At 43.3% G+C, this 19,884-nt stretch overlaps 1 protein-coding gene across 1 annotated transcript in view; it reads left to right on the top strand.

Annotated features, from left to right (window-relative positions):
- Positions 1 to 19,036, top strand: part of FAT2 (FAT atypical cadherin 2) — a 190,950-nt gene extending 171,914 nt beyond the window's left edge. Inside the window, exon 24 of the mRNA XM_082253266.1 lies at positions 17,615 to 19,036. Coding sequence (XP_082109392.1) covers positions 17,615 to 18,078 — 464 coding nt within the window. The 3' untranslated portion in view covers positions 18,079 to 19,036. The remainder of the gene's footprint in view (positions 1 to 17,614) is intronic.
- The last annotated feature ends 848 nt before the right edge of the window (positions 19,037 to 19,884 follow it).

Raw genomic sequence — 19,884 nt, 5'->3', positions numbered from 1 at the left:
TTTCTGCCTATAACTCCAATACCTCTGGTAAGGAGGGAAGCTAACTGGTGATGGGATTTTCTACCACAGAGCACTGGATACAGCACTTGTAGTTCACTTTTGATTTTCAACACTTGGTGGAGATTATCACGGAATTGATTTATTGGATTTATATTTGAAATGTGTTTTTCACCATAAATCACACACGTGGTGATATTGCACATAGTGGACGTTTTCACATTTGGACTTTGGTTATTTATACATGGATTGGTTTATGTATTCATGTATTATATTTTCATTTTAACATCACTATTGTATATGTTTTGTCACATACTTGTTGTTGATTGTTGATTTATAGCGCACCTTAATTTTTATCAATTTGCCTACTATTGATGTCAGACTCACTGGTCTATAGTGAGTCTGACATCAATAGTAGGCAAATTAATGGAAACCCTATTAAAGGATAGGATTGTGGAACATCTTAAATGTTCTAACCTCACACAACGCGACCTATATTTTCTACCCCAGCAACAGGTTTTTCCTCTCATTAAGCTCCCCAAACTAGCCCCTAGTTACTATGCTGTACCTGTCACTATCCCATCGATAAAAAGGGGCTTATTAAAAACCCCTTTTTCTTTCCATTTGCTCCAGCAGGGGAAAGAATTCCTACCTGATCCCCCGAGAGGCAATCAGATATTTCCTGGATCAAACCCAAAAGCAGCCATTTATTATACTGTAGCATTTATTATATTGTAGCTTACATATCCTTAGATGTGATGGCTGCATTTTTTTAGGCTTTCTTTCTTTATTTTATTTTCACCTGGTGATCCAGCCAGTAAGTCTGTTGTTTTTTTTTCAAAGAGAACAAGCTGTCCTACAAATGTAGCAGTTAGAGTGATGAGACAGACCATACTATTCACTGGGGTGCTTACAATGATCATATTTGCTAATTACATTCTGAAATAAAACCTTTCAGTTTTCATTTCATACTTTGTTTTTAAATAAGTGATGTCTTTACTTCTTTAAACAACGCAGGCAGATCAAGGCTGGTAGGAGCGATGCTATACATAGCTTTCAAGAACATCACCCAACCTTAATACTTCTCTCAAGAGCCCCCAATCTTGATACAAGCAATGGGCTTGGTCTTCAGGGGAGCTATGCATAAAATAAATCTCCTTCATCGGTGGGATTCAGCCTGGAAGCATGAGTGTTCCTAGCAAGACTGTATTTGCATGCAGACTGTCCTGAGTAGCCTATATATGGAAGAACTGTGGGGCAGGCTAGGGATAGTCAGAAAGAAAAGGACCAGATCAGTGTTGACCAACTTGAAAATTTCAGAGGGCCTTAGGTGAGGGCCCCTACACTTCGAGAGGGCCACACAATAGCAGTGCATTTTCTTGATTTAGGATGCATTGCTTCAAGTAAGGTAACCATTGTAACACACAGTAATGTCTGAAAATTTAAGTTCGGCTGCATTTTATGCAATGCCCTTTGATGAGGAAACGGGAGCAAAATAACCCCAAACATTGGTGTCAATGTTTGCAATCAAAACCACCAGCATTGGTGTCAGTGGATGCAATATTAACCCCCAGCATCGGTGTTATGGCCACAACAATAACCTCAAGCATTGATGTCAATGGCTGCAATAGCATACCTGCCAACTGTCCCGTTTTTCCTGGGACAATCCCGGAAAATAGGAGCCTGTCCCGGGTATTTCACAGTGTCCCTGTTAATCAGGGACAATGTAAATCACAAAAAAAAAAAAAAAAAAAATTTTTTTTTTTATAAATTTTGTGCCACACAGTGTCGCTCTCACCCCAGCTAGGAGTTGTAGTTCTGGCAGCAGGTTGTCTCTCTCTCTGTGCCCGCTCACTCTTCCCAAATTTAACGTGTCACCGAAGGCAGGGTGTCAGCATGGTGCACTTTCCAAAATCTGCCAGCAGGGGGAGGCAGAGCACCTTCCGACAATCTGGAGGCCTCACACTCCATTAATTACTACTATCAATAATGTTTTTTTATAGATATAATTTATACACCTGTTAATTGATACATATATATAGTTTTCTAGCTCTAGATAAATGTGTGTACATATCCGTGTATGTGTGTGCATAAATATATATATATTGCTCAAAAAAAATGAAAACAGACCTCAATCCTCAATGGGAAAAATCTCATGCTGGATATCTATACTGGTATGGACTTGGTATGTGTTAGGATAATATGGACTGGGTAATGTGTTAGGATCTATACTGGTATGGACTATACTGGTATGGACTCTGTAATGTGTTAGGATGGTATGGACTGGGTAATGTGTTAGGATCTATACTGGTATGGACTGGGGAATGTGTTAGGATCTATACTGGTATGGACTGGGGAATGTGTTAGGATCTATACCGGTATGGACTGGGTAATGTGTTAGGATCTATACTGGTATGGACTGGGGAATGTGTTAGGATCTATACTGGTATGGACTCGGTAATGTGTTAGGATGGTATGGACTGGGTAATGTGTTAGGATCTATACTGGTATGGACTGTGTAATGTGTTAGGATCTATACTGGTATGGACTGGGTAATGTGTTAGGATCTATACTGATATGGACTGGGTAATGTGTTAGAATCTATACTGGTATGGACTGTGTAATGTGTTAGGATCTATACTGGTATGGACTGGGTAATGTGTTAGGATCTATACTGATATGGACTGGGTAATGTGTTAGGATCTATACTGGTATGGACTGGGTAATGTGTTAGGATCTATACTGATATGGACTGGGTAATGTATTAGAATCTATACTGGTATGGACTGTGTAATGTGTTAGGATCTATACTGGTATGGACTGGGTAATGTGTTAGGAAGGAAAGGATGCTACATTGTTTTATGTAAATGAAAATTATCACCTTACAGAGGGCTGAATTCAAAGACAGGTGAATAAAGTGTGAAAGGTGTGACCATACAAAAAATTAAATATGTAAATCTAAATAAAGTATTCGGTGTAAATAAGTACGATAAAACCTAATTATACCAGATAGTATAATCGTACTTATTTACACCTTGCACTTTATTTATATTTCCATATTACATTTTTTCTATGGTCACACCTGAGCACATTTCACACTTTAGAATTGCAGGGAATTGTGATGAGAATTTTAAACTTTAGGCAGCTGAATGGGAGAATTATTCCAACTCTGCTACTTTGGCCTTAAGTTTTCAATTCCCTTTTCAATTTCCTGTAATTCTCTCTTTATGAAGTAGACCCTATAATCTGATAAGTAGGCGGAGATTAATTATGCGGAGTGGGCGGAGCTTCAGGGAAGTGGGTGTGGTAAGTAATTGATAGCTGTGCTGCAAGGTGTCCCTGGAATTTTTTTTCAAATGTTGGCAACTATGCAATAGTAACCTTGGTGTCAGTGTACACAATCATAGCACCTAGCACTGGTGTCAAAGACTGTAATAATTACCCCCCCCCCCCCAGGAGGTGGGCTTACTGTGCTTTTTACACCCTCACCCCACATACGCTCTGGTTGCAGTGCTTTTTACCCCCCACCCTTCCCTCCACCCATGGTAGTCAGTTGCAGTGCTATCTACTGCCCTACCTCCACTGGTGGTCGGTGGTTACTTACCTAATCACATGCTATTTACCCTCCACCCATGGTAGTCAGTTGCAGTGCTATCTGCTGCCCTACCTCCACTGGTGGTCACTGGTTACTTACCTAATCACATGCTATTTACCCTCCACCCATGGTAGTCAGTTGCAGTGCTATCTACTGCCCTACCTCCACTGGTGGTCGGTGGTTACTTACCTAATCACATTTCCCTGCGCCACAATCTCTCTCCTCCCGAGGCCAAGACAGTAGAATCTTTCTCCCTATTCTGGGTGCTAGAATGCAGAAAGCATTCCAGTGCCTGGCAGCCCTCTGCCTCTCTGTTGCCCTCTAGTACCTGATAGGTGGTGGGCCACCTGTACAACTGTTCAAAACTGAAGGTAAGGCTGGAGTTCAGCTTTAAGGAGCTAACGTTTCTAATATCACTATGCCTTTAAGAGATGTATGCTTCAGGGGGAAAAAGCTTTTGTTTATACAGAAAATTCTAAAATGTCCTCTGTTAGACTGTAAGTTCATTGTATAATACAGGAATTTTATGTGTAACATGTAGCATTGCGGACACTTTGCAGGGTTGAGGGTTTGCTGACATCTGTTGGCTGATGTGAGCGACAGCAGCAAAGATTTTCCTGTCCTCACTTGCTGAAAACCTTGGAATCCTCAGCGGTGTACTTACATGCATGTGATTGACAGTGTTTGCTCTTTGTAAAGCCCAGGAATGTAAGGGGTGACTTTGCCACTTTTGTTAGCAACTCCCGGCAGTGGGGGATTGTGTAATTATCACACATTTCAGTGCCATGTTCATTGACAAGTACTCTAACAAACATCTGAATTCTATTTTTTCCTCCGGGCAGGAAAATTTGTGTTGCCATGTAGTAGATAGTTATGGGCTGACATTAGGCTCTCAATAGAAGAAAGGGAAAATGGTGATTTCATTGACAAGTAGCCTGGGATTTGACAAATTGAGTGCAATTTTTACGACTGATGGTTTAAAAATTGTCTTCTTTGACTCTAATGTATTCAGCAGAGCTCTACAATGAAATAAATAAGGTGTATCTAAACACAATAAGGAAAAGCTCACCAGTCCTTAGCTGTGGTGCCTGCAATCTTTTTCTGTTTTTTTAACCTTTTTTTACCTGGAGATCTTGCCAGTAATACATTTCCCTTCCTAAGGTGACAACACTCACCAGAGGCGTAACTAGAACCTTCAGGGCCCCAGTGCAAGAAACCATGAAGGGCACCCGCAACCCTGGCCGGGGCCCTTCCCTTTAAACCTGGGGCTCTTCCCACTGATCCTGGGGCCCTTTCCTCTCATTGCGGGGCCCTTTATTACGGTCCCGCAGCGGGACCCTTTCACAAGTTCTGCAGTGGGCCCCCTTCCTGCCATCTTGGGGCCTCCCCACGGTGGTGGAATGCCAAGGTCCGGTCGCGAGGGCGACCTTTGAGATCCTGGAAGTTTACACACTGGTGTCGGTAGTTTTTATTTTTTGGCATTTTAATTGTATTATTTTTTATCATTTTATTTTATTTTATTTTTTACAATGTCACTGACTATGACTCTGTCCATTCAGAAAAGGAAAGAGCTGGTAAATTACATATTTACCGACCCCTTCCTGGTTCTCTATTGTGACACATCCCCTGCAGCAGCCGGCAGGAGAGGGAAGGGAGCACAGTGGGGGGGGGAGGGGACCAGTGGAGCACACAAGGGCTCAGAGACAGCAGAACACAAGTGAACTGGATAGGAGGAATGGCGGGGGCAGCATACAGGAGGAAAAGGGAGGACAGCGATTTCTCTACATGCTGCCCCGCCACCCCTCCTATCCAGGTGTACAGGGGAGCCACACAGGCCCCCTAGGGCATGGGGCCCGGTTGCAATTGCAACCCCTGCAACCCCTGTAGTTACTCCCCTGACACTCACTCACTGTTCACTGTACTGCGTATATGGAGGAGTATTGTTGTCATTCTAGGAAAGGAAGTTTGCTAGGACTACAGAAAACCATCCCTCTCCTCATCTCCATAACATGGGGGTTGTTTGGAGTTCACAGAAGTGAGCTGATAACACGGCTTGAGATAAAACTACAGCTGAAATGTACAAGTCCACTGGATTTTTGGCAGTATCAATAGAGTTTTTTTTTTTTTTTGCACGCATTGTAGAGATAACGCCGAGCACATTCAGTGGTATATTTAATAGATCAAAAGTGAGTATGCAGGGGAAGTTCATCATTGGAGTCTACTTACACTTGTAGGCATGCACCTGGGGTTTGCCAGAGGTGCCTGGGCACACCCTTATCACCCTGTGCGTATTAGCATTATCTCTCTGTGTGCCAATGGGGAGACGGGAAAGATCTCCTTCTGATCACCTCTGCTAAAGGCACTTCTCTCTTACTGTGCCGGTGGGGAGATCAATGTGCCAGTTTGTGTATATATATATATATATATATATATATATATATATACCATATGTATCGGCATATAACACACGCTTTTTTCCCCTATAAATAGAGTGCAAACAATGCATGCGTGTTATATACCGATATTTTTTTTTTTTTACCAACAGGGGGGCGGGGATTGGGTGGTCCACCCCATGTGCCACACATTGGGAGAGTTTCAGGCAAGCTGCCCTGCCTCTCCTGGCTGTGGGACAGCCCTGCCAGTGTACTCTAAAGTTAAGAAAAAATCATTGCAAGCCCCTTTTTATAGATCTTTCCTACATTGTTTCAATGTCATTGAAAAACTGTGCCTTTCATCACCTTATTAGCTATGTTCTTTCCAGCCACTCTCCTCCTCCAGCTCCTATTCCTCAGAGTATAGCTTTATATTGAAGGAAGAGAGCAGTCATGTAACCGGCCTTGAAACATCAGAGGGGAGTGGTCACGTGACCAACCATAAAAGAGCAGAGCTAATAAGGTATTTAGAGGCATTTGTTTACAACGACACTGATATAATGACACAATGATCGATAAAACGGGGCTGGCAGGAATTTTTTTATTTTTTTTACTTTAGAGTACGCTGTTTTATATGTCGATAAATACAGTATATATACACAAACGTGTTTGAGCTTTGGGGTGCACACCTTAATGTAATAGGCTGTGCACATCTATGATTACAATTTTAGCTAGGCATATGTAGAGTCGTGCCACACTTGCACTTTCTTTTGCTGGTGAGATTATAAGGAGGGTTTGGTGTTAGTGTTACAGAGAGGGTTAGTGTGAAAGGGTCCTTTATAATGGGAATCTCTGCACCAAAAACGAAGAGCGTTGATCAGCACTAATGATTTAGAAACCTCATTTTCAAATATATTGAGGGGAGCCATGTTTGCTTCCTGCACGGTGCTGCACAGTGGTTGTGCTTTAGTGCTACTGGCTCTCAAAGCAAGTATATGCGTCAACATTAACAAAGTTGATGTTTGCATTGGGGGCTTAGGCCCCTGTCACATGGGCCGTCTGATCGGGTCCACCTGTCTGTTTTTCAGGGTGGTCCTGATCGCACCCTCCTGTCTGCTCTATGGGCAGTCAGATGTAAACTTGTAAGGTTTCTATCTGTTTACACCCGGCTTCCTCCAGTCCAGCAAAAACAAGCCGAAGGAGGTTTTTTTTCCCTTCGTCTGGCTGGATCAGATCAGAAGGCAGTTGGGTTTAACTGGACAGATGGTCCGTTTATATCAGACTGATTATAGAATGGAGCGGGCTGTGTCCATGTCCACTCTGCATAAGCAGAGCGGACACAGACCTGTCCTCCGGCAGCTCTGCTCAGTTCAGCAGAGGATCAGTGGACATATCCCCTGTTAAGCAAAACCGGAATCGGCCTGTGGGAAACTGGCCTTATAGGGATCCTGAGTAGGGTTGAGCGGACACCTAGATGTCCGTGTTCGACGGGTTCGGCCGAACTTTAAAAAAAAGTCCGGGTCCGTGTCCCGGACTTTTACCGAACTTTTCCCGGACACCGAACCCCATTGAAGTCAATGGGGACCCGAACTTTAAGGCACTAAAATGGCTCTAAAACACCAAAGGAAAGGGCTAGAGTGCTGCAAATGGCAGCAAAACGTAATTAAGAGCATGGCAAGTGCTCTGCAAACAAATGTGGATAGGGAAATAACTTAAAACAACAAAAAAAAACAGAAAAATAAAACAATGTTCTTCTTCATCTCTGAAGGACGAGGCCCATATGGAGTAGGAGGGAGGTTGAGGTGGTGGTGGATGTGGCGGTGACATAGGCGTGCGCACAGGGTGTGCTGGGTGTGCCTGGGCACACCCTAATCACCTAGGGCACATAGCATTGCCAGTGAGGAGATGGGAAAGATCTCCCTGGGACCTGCTCTGCTCTATTTCTCCTTGCCTACAGGTACATGGCCCCGATACATTACTCTCCCTGCTGGCAAACACATGCATGTGTATTTCAACTTTGGGGTGCACACCTTAATGCAATAGGCTGCGCACACCTATGGGCGGTGTAGGTGGAAGCGGCGGTGGAGGAGGACCAGGGCCGGATTAACAGCATCATGGGCTTGGTGCTGAGGATTTTGAAGGGCCTTAGGGCCGTGCCTTGCCATGCACCCAGAGGAGGAAGGGTGCAGCCATGCATGCCTAATTCAACATGGGATGCTGTCTCTGAAGCCCATAAACACATCCATGCATCGCCAACTGTCCCTCCTTGTCCGGCCTTCACGCTGTGTGGGGAGGTTCTGAGGGTGCTGCCTGGGGAAGCGAGCATAGAAGCCAGACTTCTGTGTTTACAAGTGACAGAAGAGCGGTAACAGTGAATATGGCCAACCCGGGGCCTATATAAAAGGTAGGGGCCTGGAGCTGCAGCTCCAATAGCCCCTACATTAATCTGGCCCTGAGGAGGAGGACGAGGTAGCCAACACTGCTTCTTTTCACAAATTTTAAATGAGGGTACACCCCAAAAGAGTGAGAAAGAGCAAAAATGGAACAATGGGTGGGTAAGGTCGGTATCCATTGCTATTCTGCACAAGGTACGGAAAAGTCCCGTGGGATCCATGCCTGGTTCATTTTAATGAACGTGAGCTTGTCCACATTGTCTCTGGACAGGCGGCTGCGCTTGTCTGTTATAACGCCCCCAGCCGTGCTAAATACCCGTTCAGATAATACACTGGCTGCAGGGCACGCCAGCACCTCCAAGGCGTAAAGGGCAAGCTCAGGCCATGTGCCCAATTTGGAGACCCAGAAGTTGAAGGGGGCAGACCCGTCATTCACTACATGTAGGCGTGTGCACACATACTGCTCCACCATGTTGGTAAAATGCTGCCTCCTGCTAAGACGTTCCATCTGAGCTGCTGGTGCTGCTGTTTGTTGTGGCGTGCTGACAAAGCTTTTCCACATTTCGGCCATGCTAACCCTGCCTTCTGAGGTGCTGGCGGTGCCCTGGTTGCGTTGGCGACCTCCTCCTCCTCCTCCTCTGCCTTGTGCTTCCACTGTGGCCCCGCTGTCAGATGGGAATGCCAGCAGCATGGCGTCTACCAGCGTGCGCTTGTACTCGCGCATCTTGCGATCGCGCTCCAGTGAGTGAATTAAGGACGGTACGTTGTCCTTGTAACGGGGATCCAGCAGCGTGGCCACCCAGTAATCAGCACAAGTTAGAATGTGGGCAACTCGGCGGTCGTTGTGGAGACACTGCAGCATGTAATCGCTCATGTGTGCCAGGCTGCCCAGAGGCAACGAAAGGCTGTCCTCTGTGGGAGGTGTATCGTCCGTGTCCTCTGTATCCCCCCAGCCACGCACCAGTGATGGCCATGAGCTGGCCTGGGTGCCACCCTGCTGTGAACATGGTTCCATCTCCTCCTCCAGCTCCTCCTCCTCCTCATCCTCCTCATCCTCCAGAACTGTGCCCCTGCTGGACAATTGCGTCCCTGGCGTTTGCGTGTGCAGGAACCCACCCTCGGAGCCCCTTGCGAATGACTGCCCTGAAAGCCTTGGAAATGTTACCTCTTCATCCTCCTCCTCCTCCTCATCCTGTGCCACATCCTCTTCCATCATCGCCCGAATTGTTTTTTCAAGGAGGCATAGAAGTGGGATAGTTAAGCTGAGAACGGCGTCATTGCCACTGGCCATGTTGGTGGAGTACTCAAAACAGCGCAACAAGGCACACAGGTCTCGCATGGAGGCCCAGTTAAATTAAATAGCGGAATAGAAAATATGATCCAAAAAAAGTGTATGTATATCACACGTACACAACCACACTAGGCCCCAATTACTATTGTTTGTACCCCTAAAAGGCTAGATGAGGAGTAGGGGGAGTATGGAACAGGCAGCACCCTCAAACCTTCAGAAGTATGAGATGAACCCCAACAACTTGGAAAGGTGGATCTCTCTCACACGTACCGACACAGACTATCCCGCAATTCAATTGATCCTCAAAGGTTTTTATTGAATAGCGGAATAGGAAATATGATCAAAAAAAGTGTATGTATCTCGCACGTACACAACCACACTAGGCCCCAATTACTATTGTTTGTACCCCTAAAAGGCTAGATGAGGAGTAGGGGGGGTATGGAACAGGCAGCACCCTCAAACCTTCAGAAGTATGAGATGAACCCCAACAACTTGGAAAGGTGGATCTCTCTCACACGTACCGACACAGACTATCCCGCAATTCAATTGATCCTCAAAGGTTTTTATTGAATAGCGGAATAGGAAATATGATCAAAAAAAGTGTATGTATCTCGCACGTACACAACCACACTAGGCCCCAATTACTATTGTTTGTACCCCTAAAAGGCTAGATGAGGAGTAGGGGGGGTATGGAACAGGCAGCACCCTCAAACCTTCAGAAGTATGAGATGAACCCCAACAACTTGGAAAGGTGGATCTCTCTCACACGTACCGACACAGACTATCCCGCAATTCAATTGATCCTCAAAGGTTTTTATTGAATAGCGGAATAGGAAATATGATCAAAAAAAGTGTATGTATCTCGCACGTACACAACCACACTAGGCCCCAATTACTATTGTTTGTACCCCTAAAAGGCTAGATGAGGAGTAGGGGGGGTATGGAACAGGCAGCACCCTCAAACCTTCAGAAGTATGAGATGAACCCCAACAACTTGGAAAGGTGGATCTCTCTCACACGTACCGACACAGACTATCCCGCAATTCAATTGATCCTCAAAGGTTTTTATTGAATAGCGGAATAGGAAATATGATCAAAAAAAGTGTATGTATCTCGCACGTACACAACCACACTAGGCCCCAATTACTATTGTTTGTACCCCTAAAAGGCTAGATGAGGAGTAGGGGGGGTATGGAACAGGCAGCACCCTCAAACCTTCAGAAGTATGAGATGAACCCCAACAACTTGGAAAGGTGGATCTCTCTCACACGTACCAACACAGACTATCCCCCAATTTAACTGATCCCCAAAGGTTTTTGATTAAATAGCGGAATAGAAAATATGATCCCAAAAAAGTGTATGTATATCACACGTACACAACCACACTAGGCCCCAATTACTATTGTTTGTACCCCTAAAAGGCTAGGAGTAGGGGGAGTATGGAACAGGCAGCACCCTCAAACCTTCAGAAGTATGAGATGAACCTCAACAACTTGGAAAGGTGGATCTCTCTCACACGTACCAACACAGACTATCCCCCAATTTAACTGATCCCCAAAGGTTTTTGATTAAATAGCGGAATAGAAAATATGATCCCAAAAAAGTGTATGTATATCACACGTACACAACCACACTAGGCCCCAATTACTATTGTTTGTACCCCTAAAAGGCTAGGAGTAGGGGGGGTATGGAACAGGCAGCACCCTCAAACCTTCAGAAGTATGAGATGAACCCCAACAACTTGGAAAGGTGGATCTCTCTCACACGTACCAACACAGACTATCCCCCAATTTAACTGATCCCCAAAGGTTTTTGATTAAATAGCGGAATAGAAAATATGATCCCAAAAAAGTGTATGTATATCACACGTACACAACCACACTAGGCCCCAATTACTATTGTTTGTACCCCTAAAAGGCTAGGAGTAGGGGGGGTATGGAACAGGCAGCACCCTCAAACCTTCAGAAGTATGAGATGAACCCCAACAACTTGGAAAGGTGGATCTCTCTCACACGTACCAACACAGACTATCCCCCAATTTAACTGATCCCCAAAGGTTTTTGATTAAATAGCGGAATAGAAAATATGATCCCAAAAAAGTGTATGTATATCACACGTACACAACCACACTAGGCCCCAATTACTATTGTTTGTACCCCTAAAAGGCTAGGAGTAGGGGGAGTATGGAACAGGCAGCACCCTCAAACCTTCAGAAGTATGAGATGAACCTCAACAACTTGGAAAGGTGGATCTCTCTCACACGTACCAACACAGACTATCCCCCAATTTAACTGATCCCCAAAGGTTTTTGATTAAATAGCGGAATAGAAAATATGATCCCAAAAAAGTGTATGTATATCACACGTACACAACCACACTAGGCCCCAATTACTATTGTTTGTACCCCTAAAAGGCTAGATGAGGAGTAGGGGGAGTATGGAACAGGCAGCACCCTCAAACCTTCAGTATGAGATTGTGTTCACTGTACCCCACAAAGATTGAGTTCACTGCACCCCACAATGATTGTGTTCACTGCACCCCACAAAGATTGTGTTCACTGCACCTCACAAAGATTGTGTTCACTGTACCCCCCAAAGATTGTGTTCACTGCACCCCACAAAGATTCTGTTCACTGTACCCCACAAAGATTGTGTTCACTGCACCCCAAAAAGATTGTGTTCACTGCACCCCAAAAAGGATGTTGTTCACTGCACCCCAAAAAGGATGTTGTTCACTCCACCCCAAAAAGATTGTGTTCACTGCACCCCACAAAGATTGTGTTCACTGCACCCCAAAAAGATTGTGTTCACTGCACCCCAAAAATGATTTTGTTCACTGCACCCCAAAAAGGATTTTGTTCACTGCACCCCAAAAAGGATGTTGTTCACTCCACCCCAAAAAGATTGTGTTCACTGCACCCCAAAAAGATTGTGTTCACTGCACCCCACAAAGGATTTTGTTCACTGCACCCCAAAAAGATTGTGTTCACTGCACCCCAAAAAGGATGTTGTTCACTGCACCCCAAAAAGGATTTTGTTCACTGCACCCCAAAAAGATTGTGTTCACTGCACCCCACAAAGGATTTTGTTCACTGCACCCCACAAAGATTGTGTTCACTGCACACCAAAAAGGATTGTGTTCACTGCACCCCAAAAAGATTTTGTTCACTGCACCCCAAAAAGATTGTGTTCACTGCAGCCCAAAAAGATTGTGTTCACTGCAGCCCAAAAAGATTGTGTTCACTGCAGCCCAAAAAGATTGTGTTCACTGCAGCCCAAAAAGATTGTGTTCACTGCAGCCCAAAAAGATTGTGTTCACTGCAGCTCACACACAGAAAAATGGATGTGGATCACTGACACCTGCCTATCTCCAATCCCACACCACACAGCAATATCGATTGTAGTTTGTAGAACACAGTTTCCCTAAAATTCAGCAGACTCTGTCCCTAACAGGATTGAGAAGAGATCGTAGATCAGGATTGAGTGCAGACCCCACCCCCCACACAGCAATATCGATTGTAGTTTGTAGAAGACACTGACCCTATATAATTCAGCAGACTCTATCCCTAAAATGCCTACAACTCGCCCTGCCTAAACACTCCGACCTGTCCCTCAATTCTATCCGGACACAAATGGTTTTTTCCTGCCTATCTTTCCCTAATCAGCAGCCAGCACGTTGATGTGTGCTCTGTCCCTGAATCTAAGCAGCATAATGACGCCGCTGCGGCTGCCTCGAACTTATAAAGACTTGGTCACATGCTTCAGACGGCCAATCACAGCTACTGAGACATTTGCAGGCATGGCTGGGATGGCTTAAGGCACACCAGTTAAACGATTGTTGATTGGCTGTTGAAAGCCCGCCATAAAAAGAGCGCCAAAGCATGCAAAACCCGGAAATAAAACGACCGAACACGGATTTTTACCCGAACATACAGTAAAGTGTCCGTGTCCGTGTTCGGGTACAAAAAATCCAATTATTCGGTACGAACACGAATAATACAGTCCGTGTTCGCTCAACACTAATCCTGAGGGCTGCCGGGGCCCTTTATAAGAAATGGGTGTAACCTATCAGAAGGTATCATTCACCTTTTTTAAAAAAAATGTAATAAATGCACCCATATTACTTAAAAAAATGTGCATTTATTATATTTTTTCGTTCAGAGAATTGCAACCATGAACATTGCATTGTAGATGCAATACACCGGCTCCTTCATTGTTATAGGTATATACAGTGGAAGAGACTTTCAGTCATAGTGATGGAGAAAGAAAAACTTTGGACAGTGCAGTAACTTTACTGATCTTGAACTCCATTGATATCTGTGGGTTCCTCTGGCACACTGGCAGATGAGACACGTAGTCTTCCCATTCACAGATTCCCTTGAATGGATGACATGGTTGTGATGGAATTTGAACAAAATTGAGGACTGTGGGGAGAAGTACCCTACCAATTCAGTTGTGTGGAGTAGAGGAGCATTATAGGGCGGTTGGGGAATGTGACCATTATTTATGTTACATTCTAAATACGAGCCTAACACTAAATGTGGTCTTAAAAGTGGACTAAGCCTTTAAGCTTTGTGCCATTGTAGGTTTACTGTAAGAGCAGGTTCACACCTGTGCACTCTGGTTTGGGCGCAGTGCAATTGTACTGTATGTGTGGTGTTCCAACAGTTTTAAGTACACTCCCATTGACTTCTATTACATGAAAGTAAATCAAAGTCCTGTATCTGATGCGCTTTCAGAAAACGAACGTCTAAAAGAAGTCAACGGGAGCGCCTAAAACTGCAGTCAAACTGCACATACAATCACGTCAAGCTCAAACCACAAAACTCCAGCATGAATTACCTTTTAATGAGTTTTGCACTAAATATAAAGATAGGTTTCCTTCAAGGATGAATATTAGTGCACTTGAAAATCATGGGGCTTTTTTAAACTACTGCTGTCAGTCTCCAGTAATGATAGGTAACTGGCAAGATTGGCTCTCAATTATGTGACCACTGTGACAGCCAATCACAGTGGTCACATGATCCCCGATCCTTCTCATCCGTGGGGCTTACAGACCCTATTAAAGGGATGCCAGGACAGGGTGATACGTTGTTAAAAAAAAGATCTTTGGCTTCATTTAAAAAATCAGATGGCTGTTTTCAAAAAGGGATCCACTGAAATCACTAAAAGCAACCAATGAAAACATTTACCTAATTTACCTAAAACACACATCATATGTGTCAGCCCCACTCTCTCCATTATGTCATGTAGATTGAGCTCACTGCTTCTATGCACTAGACCAAAGTACCCATTGCCACAATGCAGTCAATCTCTGCTTTTTGTCGTTTTTACACCTAAAATCATACAGAATTTTAATTATGTGGCTACATAAATATGAATAGTATATAGTAGAGCTCTAAATAAATCAAAACATTTAGCAGAACATGTTTTTTTGGTATAACCTAGATGTATAAAACATCTACAAATAGTGTTTGTTGGGTCTTAGAATGATAATCTCAGTTTAAATGGAGAAAATACATAATCTATAAAATGTTTGATGTCGCCTGCTTGACTCAGGTGTACAAGAGCAAGTTATGGCTTGTATAAAATGTAAACTCACATTTCTTCCAGTGCCTGAAGTCACCGTGAGGTGTGATTATCTAGGGTGGGATCCCATATCTATTGCATTATATTATCTCTATGTCCTTGTGTAAGGAGATTGGATGCACAAAGGTTTAATAGGTGTCAGATCTACCTGTACTAACTTGTAACATGTCCAAGTATTTAAAAATGTTAACATCCTGGGCCCAGGAACTACCAGTAACAGTAAATGGAGGTTTTATGCTCTTTCTGGGTTAATTGTGGTTCTTCTGCTCCAAATCTTAAAGCAAAACTTACTGGTACTTTAAATACCAGGTAATATAATCTGCAGATTTAAAACCTCACAGACAGAAAAGTTCTGCTATAAAGTATGAAATGGCTAAAGAGCAGTAACAGAGAACAAAAAGGAAATAAAAGAACTGGTCAAAGATAGAGGGCTGCATCTGCAGAAAACCTCTGACCAGCTCATTGCTAAAGAAGAAGTTTGGACTTGTAAAAAAACATAAACATGCATACTCACCTCTATGCTGCAGCATCAGTCTGATGCTGCAGCTGTCCCCTGCCGACTCTAAGAAAAAGAACTGAGAGATCATATGACAACTGATCACTCAGTTCTTGGTCTTCCTAGAGCAGCAGAGGCTGTCAGTCACCGCTCCCAGCTCTGCCCCTCCAGAGCTCACTGGACGCTGGGGAGGGGGCAGGACCATCTGGCTCTGGAGTGGGAAATATTCTTGGGGGGGGGCAATTGAGGGCACAGATGTCCAAAATGAGCGTACTGATACGCCAAGGCGCACGGAGAGGTGACGGTATGCTCAAGAGCCATATTTGGAAGTGGCGGTACTGAGTACCAGTGCATACCGGCCCACTTAAAGCACTGATATCAAATAAAACTTTCCAGAGCACTTACCAGCTAGCCTGCAAAAAAAAAAAAAAACATTTGTCACTCGCTAACGTTAAAAACAGAGGGTTTCGTTGGCACATAATTGCAAATATATCTGTAAACTGTAGTGCTTGCATCAAGGCACCTCTGGGGAGGGGGCAGGAGCAGTTGACTCCGGTTCTCAGCACCGCGCTGAGAGGCTGAGCCAGCTGCCAATCAGATATCCAGTGAATCCCAACAACATGATCAGGATCCTTCCAGAGTCTGGAGTGGCTCTGTGATGTCAGCATCAGTGATGTCACAGTACATTTCTGTGACTCAGAAAAGGAGTATGGCCAAAAAGCTTTGAACATACTTCTGTTTTAATATTTTAAAGGGAAAAAAAAGTGGACTTACATATTTTTTACTTAAAGTATATTTCGAGCAATATTATACCCAAAAGCACTTTTGATGGACAGTTTAGTCTCATAAAGGAAGTTGAAGAAAAACAGATTTACTGATCGGATCAGCAGCTACAATAAAATACAATTTTGATATTGGGTTTAATACTCAAGAAAAAAACATTAATAAACTGCAGCTTACTAGCTATTAAATATGATGTCTGCATTGGTTTTCTTTCTTTCTTTAGACTTTTTATCTATTGATTTTCACCTTATGAGTCTGCCAGTGATACACTTCTATCCTAGGGTCACTCACCCTAGGACAGGAAGTGTTTTAGAAATACAGAACACCTCCCCCTCTCCTATTGTCTATAAAATAGGGGGTAGTTATTTTGTGGTCTACAAAAGTAAGCTGAGCAGGGCTGACAAAATTGAGATAAGACTGGAAAGTGTACAGGATATGGGATAGCACTGGATTTCTGTCAGGACCAACAGTTATTTTATGCAACAGATATAACAAAAGGTTTTCAATTGTATATTTCAAAGACCAAAATGGAGAAAATGAGGGAAGTTCCATTATGTTTTTATATATTTTTAATTTTTACTCGGGAAAATATAAAATAATTAGGAAAATATTAAATGTGACCCTTGTGGTGAGTGCAAGTTTGGAACTCCAAGGTTTTATATGGCTGGCGTACTGCTCTGATGCGCAGGCCTGTGCTAATAGCAGGAACTCAATTTACACAGGACTTATTGGAGGGATCCTCCCCACATCTCCAAGTAGAGATTGTGATTTTCGATCTGAAGGAGCAGGAAAAAGAGGAGAAAGCTACTGATGGGATTTCTGATTGGACTACCCAGCACACAGCACACAATAAAGCTTGGCATATTTTGTAAAATAGGGACTTATGATAAGGGATATTAGAACTTAAATGATTGGTTCATTATTCTCTGTAAAGCTCAGAATAATATATGCATGTATCATATAAGTAATAACATTAAAATATTTCTAATTCTATAACCACCTGTGAAAGCATTATGGGGTGAGACAAAACTGTAGCCAGAGTTAATAAATGATATAATTATATTTTACTCTAATAGTACAACTTTCTTCTTTGTTTCAGTGTATACCGGGGACTCATCATACTGGCCATCCAGCAACAATCCTGTGGAAATTCAAAGATATCCTCAGTCAAAGCCTTTGTCCTCTGTACCACCAGTCCCACCTCTCCCAAGAGAACCAGAGCAAGAGCCCTTATTTGGTGGATTCCCATTTCCATTGCAGTCCAAAAGCAAAAGAGCTCCTCTTCCATCTTGTTACAGCAACCGAAACCTGGATGACTTTCTCCCAGCACCTTCTCATTGCCAAGACCAGTATACTGCAATTAGCTACTATCCCTCACAGCTAATGCAGCCAGAGGGTATGACCTACCCAGCTGATGATGGATTCAGGCGTTTGAGTGTGAGACTGAGCATAGCCCAGCCTTCATATGCAGACTGTGGGCTTCCACCAATGACCAATTCAAACTTTCAGACACCAGACCTGGCAGAAAGTGACTATGGTAGCTGTGAGGAAGTTATGTTTTAAACATTTTGTTTCAAGAACTTTCGTATAGAAGGTCATTGGAAAGGGTTACTATATCTGAAGGAGAAAGCTGGAACACTAAGAATTAGGAACAGCCATGGGCTCCCCTTCAGGCTTACAGGCAGCCAAAGAGGAAAAATGCCTCAGAGTATTGTTGGGATCCTGCCAACTTTATGTTGGACGACGTGTTCGCCGTTCCAGTTCCTGACATGGAAGAACTCAGGTCCAAGAGATAATCGAGAGTGCAAAGTTGCATATTTTTAAACCATGCTGAGCATGATAAATTTGGCCAAGTCCTAGTGACACTAAAGAGCTGTAAAGCGCACAGTATTACTTCTGGCAGGGAATTTAGGTGTGAGCTCCTAAGAGGAATCAACCAACCTAATGAACAGAACTGTACATTTTTTCAGGATATAAAAACTTTTGTGACACATTATCATTATGCCATATCACTAGAAAATAGAATGTATGAATTGAATGCCAGACTAGTAACAAATAACAGTTCAACAAGACAATTGTACCCAGGCTTCTATTGGACAATTTGAAATGGTTGAACAGCAGTATATGAGCATACACAGCAGCTCAGAGATACAGTCCAATCCCCAGGGATGTTAAACTACTGACCTTTTCTACATTTTTCAATCTAATAAGCTGTGGTTGGCAGTTATGGCTTACTATCATATTTACAGTAGAAATGTTATCCTACCCACTGAGAAATTTAAAGCTGCCAGTGCCACCTTCAATGTGGGGCAGGAAATTTACACACTGTAAAAAGATACTGTAAAAAACAGATATGTGTGTATGTATGTATGTACGTATGTATATCAAGTGAGTTATTACTTAGACGTCCTAACGGCATCAAGTCTGTCTATTCCTTCCAAAAAGATGTTTAATATTGTTTTTCTTTGTATATATACAAAATTTGTAAAAGCAATAAAGTATAATTTTTATAAATATGTAATATATTGGTGGGTATAATATCTTTTTTGTGTAAAATCTGTCTTTCTGATCTAATTGAGATTATATATCAAGCAGTGCTTTAAGTGGCCCAAAAGAGGTGCCGGTACTCTATAATAGCCTATAAATTTTGTCGCCCCCACCCCACATCAGGGTCCCCACAGAGCACCCCCCCTGGCCTGGGCTGGGACTTCGGGAACAGGGGGACTCACTGGTGGTGACTGATCTGGCTCTGGAGTGGGAAATATTCTGGGGGGGGGGGGGCAATTGAGGGCACAGATGTCCAAAATGAGCGTACTGATACGCCAAGGCGCACGGAGAGGTGGCGGTATGCTCAAGAGCCATATTTGGAAGTGGCGGTACTGAGTACCAGTGCATACCGGCCCACTTAAAGCACTGATATCAAGTAAAACTTCCCAGAGCACTTACCAGCTAGCCTGCAAAAAAAAAAAACATTTGTCACTCGCTAACGTTAAAAACAGAGGGTTTCGTTGGCACATAATTGCAAATATATCTGTAAACTGTAGTGCTTGCATCAAGGCACCTCTGTATACTGTAGTCTTAACTATAAATTTTGTTTTTTTTTGTGATTTGAACCATCAATCCAGTGGCTATACAAACATAGATCTACAGTATCTCACAAAAGTGAGTACACCCCTCACATTTTTGTAAACATTTTATTATACCTTTTCATGTGACAACACTGAAGAAATGACACTTTGCTACAATATAAAGTAGGGAGTGTACAGCTTGTATAACAGTGTAAATTTGCTCTCCCCTAAAAATAACTCAACACACAGCCATTATTGTCTAAACCACTGGCAACATAAGTGAGTACACACCTAAGTGGAA

This window comes from Pelophylax lessonae, assembly GCF_965119305.1.
Source record: "Pelophylax lessonae genome assembly, chromosome: 4".
Taxonomy (NCBI): domain Eukaryota; kingdom Metazoa; phylum Chordata; class Amphibia; order Anura; family Ranidae; genus Pelophylax; species Pelophylax lessonae.
Note: the sequence above shows the minus strand (reverse complement) of the source record. Positions and strands in the feature narration are given on the sequence as shown.